Source organism: Piliocolobus tephrosceles, chromosome 4, assembly GCF_002776525.5.
Source record: "Piliocolobus tephrosceles isolate RC106 chromosome 4, ASM277652v3, whole genome shotgun sequence".
Classification (NCBI taxonomy): domain Eukaryota; kingdom Metazoa; phylum Chordata; class Mammalia; order Primates; family Cercopithecidae; genus Piliocolobus; species Piliocolobus tephrosceles.
The window spans coordinates 113,116,947-113,128,821 of record NC_045437.1 but is presented as its reverse complement, the minus strand read 5'-3'; the positions used below and the strand labels follow the sequence as shown (position 1 = coordinate 113,128,821).

The window sequence follows — 11,875 nt, the reverse complement described above, 5'->3', positions numbered from 1 at the left end:
TGGGCAGGTATGCAAGAGTGAGCGGGTGCCAAGTGGACATGCAGGACCCTGAGGCACTCTGCCTGCACCTGGATCAGGATGCCCTGGCCAGGCTCCCCCTTGGGCTAGGGAGGCATCCAGGGCACTTCTTGGCTAGGGTTAAACTCACCTTAAGGCTTTTAGCACAGTGGGTCCTTGGCAGAGAGAATTCCCAGAATTCATTTCCCAAGAAGCTTCCCTGAGCTATCCTCCATGCCCAGCTCTATGGTGGGAACTGGGACCCAGATGGAGACGAGGCCCCTGGCAGCTTGGAGCTTGGTCTGGTAGGGAGGCAGACGAGGGAACAGCGGGACCCAGTGTGATCGGCCCAGTGGAAGAGAGGACTCTAGAGCTGACAGGGTTGGGGGTGGGGCAGCACCAAACAAGGAGGCCCCTTGACCTGGAAGGTGTTAGAGTTGGTGCCTTCCAAAACACAGGATCAGATGCACCCAAGTACAGGAGCCAGATGGATGGTCTAGGGCTTTAGTGGTTTAGGGTGGCTGAGCATGGGAGGCCAGGGGTAGAAGCAAGGAATGACTGGAGCTGAGGTCAGTGAGAGACAGCCAGCTTTGAAAGCTGGATTAAGGGCTGGGTGCGGTGGTCACGCCTATAATCCCAGCACTTTGGGAGGCTGAGGCGGGCAGATCACAAGGTCAGGAGATCAAGACCATCCTGGCTAACACGGTGAAACCCCGTCTCTACTAAAAATGTAGTCTCAGCTACTCGGGAGGCTGAGACAGGAGAATGACTTGAACCCGGGAGGCGGAGCTTGCAGTGAGCTGAGATCGCGCCACTGCACTCCAGCCTGGTCAATAGAGCGAGACTCCGTGTCAAAAAAAAAAAAGCAAGCTGGATTAAGGATCATAGGGTTAAGGCCTAGATAGATGGGGCCTCATCTGGAAGGTGGGGGATTCCCTGAAGGGTATTTGGCTGGTTGTGTTGGGATGTTTGCTCCAGCATCTACAAAAGCACCCCTAGTCTGTGTCCATGTGGTTTAGATGGGGCTGGGCCTGCACTCCCTCCATACACATACTCCACACACTACCTAGAGTGAGCGAGCCAGGTGGGAATGTTGCAAGTGACAGAATGGTCCTCCCACTAACTCAGAAGGTGTTCAAAGGATATGGAGGAGCTTCCGGGTCTTAGTTATGGACTCCATTCTCATCAGGGCACACCCACCGGAACCAAGATGCTAGAGCCATTTGGTTTTGCCTCTTTGAGCCCAGTTGCAAACTCAAGGAGTCTAAGTGGCCAGGCTGGATACCTGCCTGCTGTGCACTGAGGGAGGAGGGCACTTGGGTTCACAGGCTCACCAGGATGGCACCCATGGGGCAGTGATTCCCCCATTGAAATCAGGGTGCCTGTATCCAAAGAAAAGGGAATGGGTACTGGGAGGCCACTCCCTTTGCATAAGGAATTCGTATCCTCTCCCTTAACACATAGGCACTTAGACTGGTTCACTGATAGAGACTCAGCCCAAATGAGTCCAAAAACAATCATTCATGGAGTTGTTTGCTTGTATTTTGCTCAAATGATGGGGAAGGAATTGGGGCTCCCTTTCCTCCAGGGATAGATGGCAGGATATGAGCCTAGGGCTGTGGGGGTTGTCCTCGCCACCCTTTGGAGAGAGCTTGCCTGAGAGTGATGCAAACATAGAAGCACATACGTGCCTGACACCACTGCGGGAACACTTGGAAGCAACTGTGACCAAAGCTAGAATCTACCCTGGGACTTTTTTTTTTTTTTTTTTTTTTTGAGACAGGGTCTCACTCCATCCCTTAGGCTGGAGTGCAGTGGCCTGATGTCGCTCACTGCAACCTCTGCCTCCTGGGTTCAAGCGATTCTCCACAGGCGTGCGCCTCCAAACCCGGCTGCTTTTTTTTTTTTTTTTTTTTGTATTTTTTTGGTAGAGACGGGGTAGAGCTCAAACCTATTTGTTTGGGGGTTCTGTCACTTGCGACCCCAAATGTTCCAGCTAATGTGGTGGTGGAGGGGTTTTTGGAAAATCACCTTAAGTGCAGTAGAGAAGTTGGACGAGAGACAGCCCAGTTAAGAGGCCGATGGACAGCCAACTTCAGAGTGGCCTCTGCAAGGTTGGACCCCAGGGTAGACAGTGGGGCGCTCTCTAGGGGTCATCTGCTCCCTGGTGGGGTTGGGGGGAGGCATGTCCACGGAGGTCAGGGCTATGGATTCGGCACTAGGTCCTCCTCCCCGTGCTGCTTGCTAGTAGGCATGTGGTGGTGTACACCTGCTGGGCACCTAGCAGGAGGGGTCATGAGTTGGTAAGGAGCCACATTGGGGTGCCTGCCTGCTCAGGACCCCTGCCCACTGCGTGTGCGCAGCACCTGTCAGGATGTGACAGGGACCTGGACATATGTGTGCTCTCCGAGCTGAGCTGTGTACGTGTCGGGGTTCTCGACCTCAGCTTTGTGGCTGTGCATCCAGCGTACACCACCGGTGTGGCCTGGGCTCCAGCCTGGCGTGTGGACCGGGTCGGCCGGCGTGTGCCTCCCCTGTGAGGGTGACCTAGCGGGTGTGAGCCTGGCGGGCTGGAGAGCCGGGTCTCGGCGCCGCAGGTGGGTGTCCGTCCTCCCCCTCCTTCCCTCCGGGGGCAGCCTCCTCGCGGCGTGTGGCTGGGGGTGGGGGGCCCTCTGCCGGCTGCCGCGCGCGCGCACGCCGGGCTCAGCACCCGCCGTGTACGCGCCCGTGCGCGCGCCCCGCGACTCCAGCCCAGCGCTCGGAGCCGCTTTCGCTGCCACGGTCTGCTCCCCCGGGCCGCCGCCGCCGCCGCCGCCGCCGCCGCTTACCCCGCAGGCCCGGGGCTCTATCCGCTGGGCCCGCGCTGCTCGCCCCGAGCCAGGAGAACGAGCTCGAGGAGGATGCCTGGGCCCGTGAGTACCGCGGCGGCTGCGGGCCGGGCGGGCACGGAGCGCGGGCGGAAGATGGTCCCAGGACTGAGCCCTTCCCCGCGGGCGGCTCTGCGCCCTGGCCCCGGGTCGCCGCCCCGGACCCCTGCCCGGGCCGCCCCTCCCCCAGTCCACACAAGAGGGAGGGAGAGCGCCAGTGAGCGAGGGAGCCGGAACGGGGCGCGAGCCGCCACCAGTTCGCTTGGAAACGGTTGCCACAGCAACGGGGTTGCGCTCCCCGGCAACACGACTGCGGGGTGGTGACGCCCCCTCCCCCACCCTACCCCCTCCCCCTACGCGGGCCCACAGCTCGGGGGCGCAGGGAGAGAGGGGTGCCAGCGGGGGCATGTCGTCCCTCTGGCCCGGCTGGGTGTGCCTGCCTCCACAGCCCATCGAGGGTGGGGGTGGGGGCGAACGGCTGTGGGCACGAGCTGGCTCCCACGTGGCTGCAGTCGTCGCAGCAGGGCTCCTGGGGTGGCTGCAAACGTGGGGGCGGCCCAGCCCCTGGGCTTGTCACGGGAGGAGGAGGCATGGAGGCTGGGGCTGGGGTCTTCGCCCATAGACCCCCAATCACCCACCGCCGCCACTGCCACCACCTCCCTAATCGCGCTGGCCCCTCATCGCGCCCGTCCTGGACATGGCCTGAGCCGAGCTGGGTTCCCCAGGGGCGACGTTTCTTACCAGGGTAGAGGAGCGAAGCTTGCATCCCTCCTCCTCCTCACGGCCGGGGCACGTGTCAAACCGGGCATGGGCCCGCGGTGAGCCTCTGCTCCGTGTTGCTAGCCACCATTCTCCAGGGAGGGGTGGAAGCAGAGTGGGCAAGAGCAGAGGAAAGGACATTGCTAACCCAGGGAAGCTGAAGCCCAGGCCAAATGGGATCGACCCAGCCCATTGTCTGGATCACAAGTGCCCCTTTCTTGTCTGAGCACAATGCCCCAACTGTACTGAGTGGCATGCAGGTTGGCCGGCAGGGAGGCCCGCGCCACATGGAGGTGCCTGGTCCTCCAGGGGAGCTCCTCTGGGAGGAGAGTGGCCTCTGACTCAGAGGAAATGACCTCTGGCTCCCCTCCCAACCTCCCCTCAGCGGGCATCATGCTGGAGAGAGAAATGGCCCTCCTGCCAGCTCTCCCAGGCCTGACTCAGCAGATGCCAGCCCCGACCGCGGGCTTCAGATCCAGGATCCCAGCGAGCACAACAGCCCTTGGGTTTCCCATCCGGGGAGGCCACCTAGAGGTGACTGACATCTGGGGCATTTGAGGCCTTGGTATAAGATGCCCTTAGATGGGTGGTGCCCTGGAGGTCAGGCCTGAGTCTCCTGCAGGCAGGGCGCCTGGGGAATGACTCACAGTAGCTTTCATTCCCTTCCTGCTCTGTGAGAGCTGTGTTGAGTGCTCTGCATCCATTATCTCCTAATTTTTTTTACAACAGTTGCTCAAGGTAAGTTTATTATCCCCATTTTAGAGATGAAGACTCTAAAGGGAGGCTCAGGGAGGTGAGTGACTTGTCCAAGGTCATACTAGCAGTAAGTGGCAGAGCTCAGTCCACAGTGCAGGATTCTCTGCGGGCAAAGCTCCTCTCTGCCTGCTGTCTAACTTCTCTTGTAACCCTGGCAGAAGAGAACGGTAGAGCCTTCTAGAGGAGCATTCTTAACCTTCCTTCACTTTCCTCCAGTGAGGACGTTCCCCATCTTTCAGGTCTTGGTACATTTTTCCTTCTTCCAGCAAAATCAGCCAAATTCTTGCTCCCCCAGATGCATTATAGGACGGGGCTAGCTTTCTCTCTCCCTTCTTCACTTCCTCCCTGCCTCCATTTTCTCCCTCTGGGTGAGACCAAGCAGCGAAGGGCTGCCTCAGTCCCCTGGGAAAACTCCAAGCCCTGACCCTAGGCTCATGGGCTCCGTGGCCTGCTCAGCTTGCAGTCTTGGCTGTGGGAGAGAAAATTTAGCAAAGATGGGCCCGTGCAGTGCTGCTGCCTGTGGGTGCTCAGTCTAGCTCCAGGCATTGGAAACCCAAATGCTTCCAAGGATCAGGGGGAAATGGAATGAGTGAGGCGGGCCAGGGAGCCACTCAGCTCCAATCTTTGTCACTGTGTGAAATGTGGACTTGGTATGACCTGACTCTCCAATTTTCAAGATGAACCAGAAATCTAGACATTTATATAAAATCTTCTGGATTTTTAAATGTTGGCAATTAATCAGAATGTTTTTAAAAATGGATTGTGAGCATGGATTGTTTTTAAAACATGTCTGTGAAACTGTGTCCAACCTAAGGGTCCTGTGTCTGAGACCTCTGGCCTGTGGGAAAGGGACAGCAGTTTTTGCTGGGCCACCTGCAGGGGCTGCTTTCTGTATTTGAGCCTCTTGAGGCTGCAGGGTGATCCCTCATCAGAGGGAGTTCTGTTCTCCCCTCGGCACCCTTGTCCTACTGCTGAAGAAACTCCAGCTCAGGTATGGGAGCAGCCAGGATAGGATCACATGGCTCATGGAAGCCAAATATGAGCTCAGGGCTACCCCTCGGCACTCTGCATGTTACCCAGGCTGCCTCCCACCAGGGTATCACCCTCATGCCCATGTGGCCTCCTCCCCTGGAGGGTCAGATCATTATTTCTATGCTAGCTGCGGGGATGAAGGCACAGAGAGCCACAGGCTGAGGTTTCAGTGGAGGAACCTGGTCGCTGAAAACCCTGCCCTGAAGAGGGCCGGAGCTGAGTGCAGTAGACACTGGCCTGAGTGAGGGCTCTCCACCTACAGGCCCACCGGGGCCTCAGTCTCTGTGGTCTTATTTGTAGTTTCCCAAGCCCTGGGTTCCTGGCTTGGCGTCAGGGTTGGGTCATCTACCTGCAAGCAAGGGTGCCACTCAGTACCCTGGGCTAGGTGGAGGGCCGTTTTGGCCAGCTCCAAGCCTGGCTGACTGTGGGAGTGGAGACAAGTCCTGTCAAGTCCTCTCTGGCCTCAGTTCCTCTGTGTTGGTGTGGGAGGGGTGTAAGGGTGTTACCAGTGGCTCCCTGAAATGCCCTTCCTGCTGGGACCAGGGACTTTGTCATCACCTGAGCTTCACATCACCTGGCTATGGAGACCTGCGCTGGACCCACTCCTTGAGCCTACATCCTTGTCTGTAGAGAGAACAGTAGCCACCTCCTGGGTTTTCCTTAGATAACTAGCATAGAGACCAGTAGTGGACCTGGCATGTGCAAGGCACACAGGACAGGCTGTCAGTCTGTCCTGCCCCCTAGCCCTCATCCCCTGTTCTGCGTTCCTGTCCCTTCCCTTGAAGACCAGCAGCTCTAGCCTCAAATCCAGGTGTGACCCAGAGTCCCTGCTGCCCGGGATTTCCCATCCCTGCCCCCCAGAACCCTGGTGTGTGGCTCCGTACAGCCTTTTCCTCTGGTTCATGTAGACGCCTGGGTTCTCCACTTGCTTATAAACTACCCTGCCAAGCGAGGGCTGGGTGATGGCTTTTCTCTCAGTGACATTTTGGTGAATGGCTGACATTTCCCAGGAATGAATGGGACACAGACCCAGCCCTTAAGGTACTCCCGGTCCCACAGCTAAAAGACCAAACAAGTAACGAGCCCTCCAGCCTCTCCTTCCATAGGTGGTTCTTGAGCTACTTACTGGGTGCCAGCTGGTAAGACCGATGGTGCTGGACCCTGGCCACCCTGGAACATCCTGATATCACTGGGCTTCCCATCCCTGAGGGGTGAGGCGGCTCAGGTGAGCCCAAGAGGCCTTGGCAGGAGCTCATCCAGGAGGCCAGCACCTATGTCAGTGGTTCTCAGAGTGTGTTCCCTGGCCCTGCAGTACCAGCATCTGCTGGGAATTTGGTAAAAATGCAAACTCGGACCCCATCCTAGACCTACTGAATCCAGCACTGGGAATGGAGCCCAGCACTGTTTTAACAGCCTCCACGTGGTTCTGATGCTTGCTTAAGTTTGAGAGGCCCGGATCTAAGCCATGTTAAATATTAAATGCTAGATTGGCTCCTGAGGCAGCGTGGTGTTATGAAGAGTGACTAGGCTGGGCAGGGGCACAGCACAGTGGCAAGCATGGTGATGGGGGGCAGGGGAGAGACGATGTTGGCCTGGCCAAGGCAGTGGCAGGAGGACCAAAGGAAGTGGACAGATGCCACCCTGCAGAGGATGCAGTGGATGGAAGGAATGCTAGGCTCTTTGCTGAGATAAAGGGCCCAGTAGCAGATCTTTGGTGCTTTGGCGTGTAAGGCTGAAGTGTAGGGTTCTTTGTGCAGAGGGCAGTGTGGGAGGTGCCCACAGTAATGCTGCCAGGCCCTGGTTCTGTGTGCCCTTGGGTGTCATTTAATCTCCTTGAGCCAAGTGTTCCCATCTGCCAAATGACAAGAATGCTGGCCTGCTTCGAAGAGTGTGGTGCCCAGCCCTCAGGCAGGGAGCACCCTGGGGACACACACATCTCTGCATCCTCAGCTCAGAAGCCACCATCATCAGAGCTAATGTTTGTTGGCACCTCCACACCCTTGGCATGGATTAGCTTCATCTTCACCGATGAGGTTAGATGAAGCAACTTGGAGGTTAAGAAACTCAGCAAGGGTCTTGCTTTCATCCCCCTGTCGTGCTCCCAGTGAGCGTGAGGCCCGAGAAAACATGCAGAGCGATATGGTTCAAAAACAGTACAGATAAATCAAGATGGAACCCTAAAACATGTTCAAATAACCTTCAAGAAAGTAGGAAAAGAGAAACAGGAAACAAACAGAACATGAGTAATAGAATGATAAAATGGCAAACCAGTCCGTCTGCCTGCAGGGCATCGTTCCTAGCACCTGAATGTGTTGGGTGGGTAGGAGGAGGCAGGTATGTGCTACTACCAGTCTGGAGCAGCGTGGACAGTGGAGGGAGTGACTGGGAGAAGCAGGCTGCAGGCAAGGTCTGAGTCTGAAAGGCTCCCAGACAAGGGCAAGAGCTCACATAGGAAAGGAGCAGTAAGGGGGCATGGTTTTTTCAGGAGGCTTTGCAAAGTCTGGCCTGGTCAGGTAGAGCATTTTGAAAGGTCTGAATGAACCTCTGATGTTTATGTATTGAGCACCTATGGTCGGTTAGTGAGAGTCTACTGAGCACCTGGGAGGGAGGCTTCAGACAGGATTCCAGTCCCGTGGGCCTGCTGTGACACTGCCAAGGGGACAGTGTTCAGCGTCAAATCCCCACCCACTCTGCCTGGGGGCAGAGCCAGGTTGGGGCCATGGGGCTAGCTATGTGACCTTAAGCAAGTGCCTTCCTCTTGCTCTTTGGCCCAAAGTTGCCTAGTCTATAAAATGCAGCTATGATGGCACCCAGCAGGTCCTGGGCGTGGCCTGCCCTGTCTGGCCTAATGCCCTACCTGCTGAGCTGGGTGTCCTCAGGGCACAGACCCTGTCTTTTGTCTCTTGCTAACCTAGAGCTACCATGACATCTCCCCTTCATCCTGTAGCTCTTTCTCATGCTGCTATTCCATAGCAGCGTCGGGCTGGTGGTCAGGCATGCCAGGGCCCTGGTGGGAAGCGATGGGAATGCACATTTTGGCTGCTAGCTGGCCTGTCTGCCCAGTGCCCCCATGGCTGCCACTTACATCTGGCTTATCACATAGGGAGTGTTTTGACAGAGTTTGGATTCAGACTCAGGCTAAATCCTAGCTCCTCCCCTTCTGAGCTGTGTGACCTGGGGCGAGTCATTTCCCTCTCTTAGCCTATCTCCCTGTCTAGCAAATGGGCACAACCAGCATGGACAAGGTGGTGTTGAGAGGATTCTGTGTGGTCCTTGAAAGATATTTCTAATTCAGCTAAACCCCATTACCTCCAGCCCCAGAGTTACCTTTTCTGACCCGGAGCTGTTCCTGCCTGGCAGGCCAGGGGGACCTCTAGTTAGTGCCAGTTTCCTCAGAGCATTCCTGATGTCTCAGGAAAAGAATAACAGATGTAATTAACTCCCAGTGACTGGCAGCATCGTGTTTTTATCTGGGCTGCGTTACCATGGCAGCCTCACGGCAGGGTTGTCGAGGGGGCGGGCAGAGCTATGGTTCCTGCCATTGTCTGTTCTGGAACGCAGGCCCAGGAGAAGGGGACCAGCACGGGCACCAAGTGGCACGTGGCTGAAGGCAGCCATGGAGTCAGGGGCCATCTGGGGAGAAGTGTGGGGTGGCCCATGGCCTGGCTGTCCCCCCAGCTTGGGGCTCAGGCTCCCTGTGGCTCTCAAAGCAGAGTGTGTGTGTGCCTTGGACGTGCTGAGGGTAGGAGGGTCCGTGGGGCTCCTGGAAGAGGCCCACAAAGTAGCCCAGGCAGCACTACCCCCCACCCCACCCAGGCTAGGGTTTTGTGGCCAGGCCTGGGTTCAAATTATGCTTCCACCACCTGCCATCTCCACAGCCAGTTTTCCCCAACTCCTCATCTGTAAAATAGGAATCATTCCAGTTACCCGAAGGCTTTCGTTCAAACCCTTGTGTATAAGGCATTCAGGAAAGGCTCAGTTCTGTTCTGCGGGGGCGGTGAGCAGTCACCTGCCACCCTTCACTCAGAGTCAGGGCTCCCTCCTACCTCTTAGGGTGCAAGGTTCCCCCTCTCACCCGCGTTTGTGGAGAGGAGGAAGCGGAACTAGAGATGCCCATCTGGCGTGAGTGCAGGACCAGGTGGGTACGACAGACTAGCTTCCGACCCTCATCTACTTTTCCTCTCCTCCGTGAGAGGGAGAGGGAGACGGCGGCCTGGAGACAGAGGCAGAGCCAAGTGGGGCTGTGCAAGGGTAGGAGGCGGGGAAGCGGAGCTGGAGCAGGCAGGGCGCCTGGAGGAAAGGAAGAGAGACTGGCCCTCGGCCGGCGCAGCGCGCTAGGCGCAAAGGCAGGGCCGGTGGCACGCAGTACTGGCACGCATTACCAGTCGGAGCCACCAGCCTGAGCCCTACTACGGGAGCGGTGGAGACCTGGAGGGCGCGGTGCAGGGCCAGTTGTTCCGGGCTTTGGGCAGCCAGGGGCTACCAGGCGTCTGTACAGGGCGCCGGGTGGCTGTCTGTGAGGCTCCAGGAGATGTACCACCCTTTCCCTGCCACACAGCAACTGCGCCGAGACGCCTCTTCAGGGACCTGTGCGCACAGGCTCCTGAAACCCTTTCGCAGCTGGGGTACCTTTCGCCCAGGGACTGTGGATGGCGAATCTCTCATCCGAGCTGGAGTCCGGCCTTCGCGCGCCCCCTGCTGGCCCGTCTCGGCTCCCCTCGGCGCCCGGGCTCCGCGGCGGCGGCCGGGGCTCAGATCGGGGAAACCCTACCGGGGAAGCCTCGAGGCGTGACGTCACCGTCCTCGGTGACGTCACCGGCCCCCCGGGGAGCGCGGGGTTCCCACGGAGAAGGCTTTCCCCGGACTGCGCAGGGCGCGGGCGGGGGCCGGGAAGTCGTTGGGGGCCGCGGCGCGCCTTCACTGCGCCCCGTGTCTGCCCCACAGGTCCCGCGCGGCCCCGGGTGAGGCACGCCCGCGCGCCCGCCGGCGCCATGGGAAGGAGCGGGCGCCGCTGCTGTCCCCCGCCGGCGCGCGCACGACTTGAGACCTGCCACGGGCAGCCCCCGGCCGCGGGTCCCCGAGTGACGCTGGCGGCACCTGAGAGTGTGGCGCGGGCCCGGGGCCACGCAGAGGAGCCCAGAGTCCAGTGAAGCGGCTGAGGACCCGCCGCCCGTGCCGCCGCCATGGTGATGTCCCAGGGCACCTACACGTTCCTCACGTGCTTCGCCGGCTTTTGGCTCATCTGGGGTCTCATCGTCCTGCTCTGCTGCTTCTGCAGCTTCCTGCGCCGCCGCCTCAAACGGCGCCAGGAGGAGCGACTGCGCGAGCAGAACCTGCGCGCCCTAGAGCTGGAGCCCCTCGAACTCGAGGGCAGTCTGGCCGGGAGTCCCCCGGGCCTGGCGCCGCCGCAGCCACCGCCGCACCGCAGTCGCCTGGAGGCGCCGGCGCACGCGCACTCGCATCCGCACGTGCACGTGCACCCGCTGCTGCACCACGGGCCCGCGCAGCCGCACGCGCACCCGCATCCGCATCCACACCCACAGCCGCACCACCACGCGCTCCCGCACCCGCCGCCTCCGCACTTGTCGGTGCCGCCACGGCCCTGGAGCTACCCGCGCCAAGGTGAGTACCGACCTCCGCCAGGGGGCGATCCGGGCCGACGGGAGTGGGCGGGCGTTGGAGGGCTCGCTGCTTACCCGCGGGGTTTCCACCCGCAGCCTCCGGGAGAACACGGGCAGCGGCGGGCTGGGGCTGGAGTTGGGGCTGGGGCGCGGGCGGCCCCTGGCTGGGGCCTCTGTGAGAGGCTGGGAACCGGCGGCCTCACCCCCTCCGACCGCCTCCCACTCCGCAGCGGAATCGGACATGTCCAAGCCACCGTGTTACGAAGAGGCGGTGCTGATGGCCGAGCCGCCGCCGCCCTACAGCGAGGTGCTCACGGACACGCGCGGCCTCTACCGCAAGATCGTCACGCCCTTCCTGAGCCGCCGCGACAGCGCGGAAAAACAGGAGCAGCCGCCTCCCAGCTACAAGCCGCTCTTCCTGGACCGGGGCTACACCTCCGCGCTGCACCTGCCCAGCGCCCCTCGGCCCGCGCCGCCCTGCCCAGCCCTCTGCCTGCAGGCCGACCGTGGCCGCCGGGTCTTCCCCAGCTGGACCGACTCAGAGCTCAGCAGCCGCGAGCCACTGGAGCACGGGGCTTGGCGTCTGCCGGTCTCCATCCCCTTGTTCGGGAGGACTACAGCCGTATAGAAGGGCGCCCGGCGCCCCGGGCCCCACCGGCGGACTCCTGGCCTGACTGCGGGGCTTTTTAAATGCTTCCCTGGACTGCGGGGAGGGGCGGGGGGAGGGAGGGATTTCTTATCCCGTTTGTTACATTTTGAGGATAATAAAGGTGTGTGATCTGGTTTGGTACAAGCGGAGGGTGCACCCGCTGCTTTCGCCCAGGGTTCTGGTGACCAGACAAG

General features: G+C 59.8%; 1 protein-coding gene across 2 annotated transcripts; it reads left to right on the top strand.

Moving 5' to 3' along the window:
* The first annotated feature begins 749 nt into the window (after positions 1 to 749).
* On the top strand, positions 750 to 11,830 carry PRR7 (proline rich 7, synaptic). 2 transcript variants are annotated; one of them, XM_023185141.2, is made up of 3 exons: positions 750 to 2,909; positions 10,356 to 11,033; positions 11,263 to 11,830. In XM_023185141.2, the coding sequence occupies exons 2-3, from the start codon at positions 10,595 to 10,597 to the stop codon at positions 11,658 to 11,660; spliced, it is 837 nt and encodes a 278-aa protein (XP_023040909.1). In that variant the 5' UTR covers positions 750 to 2,909; positions 10,356 to 10,594; the 3' UTR covers positions 11,661 to 11,830. The 2 variants fall into 2 exon arrangements, with proteins under 2 accessions (XP_023040909.1, XP_023040910.1); XM_023185142.2 differs by lacking the exon at positions 750 to 2,909 and adding an exon at positions 7,290 to 9,549.
* Positions 11,831 to 11,875: the final 45 nt, after the last annotated feature.

Bases quoted from the DNA above. Each gene is read 5' to 3' on its own strand.
- PRR7 (XM_023185141.2), top strand. From the start codon at position 10,595: ATGGTGATGTCCCAGGGCACCTACACGTTCCTCACGTGCTTCGCCGGC. The intron at 11,034-11,262 runs GTGAGTACCGAC...CCCACTCCGCAG, and splicing joins CTGGAGCTACCCGCGCCAAG to CGGAATCGGACATGTCCAAG.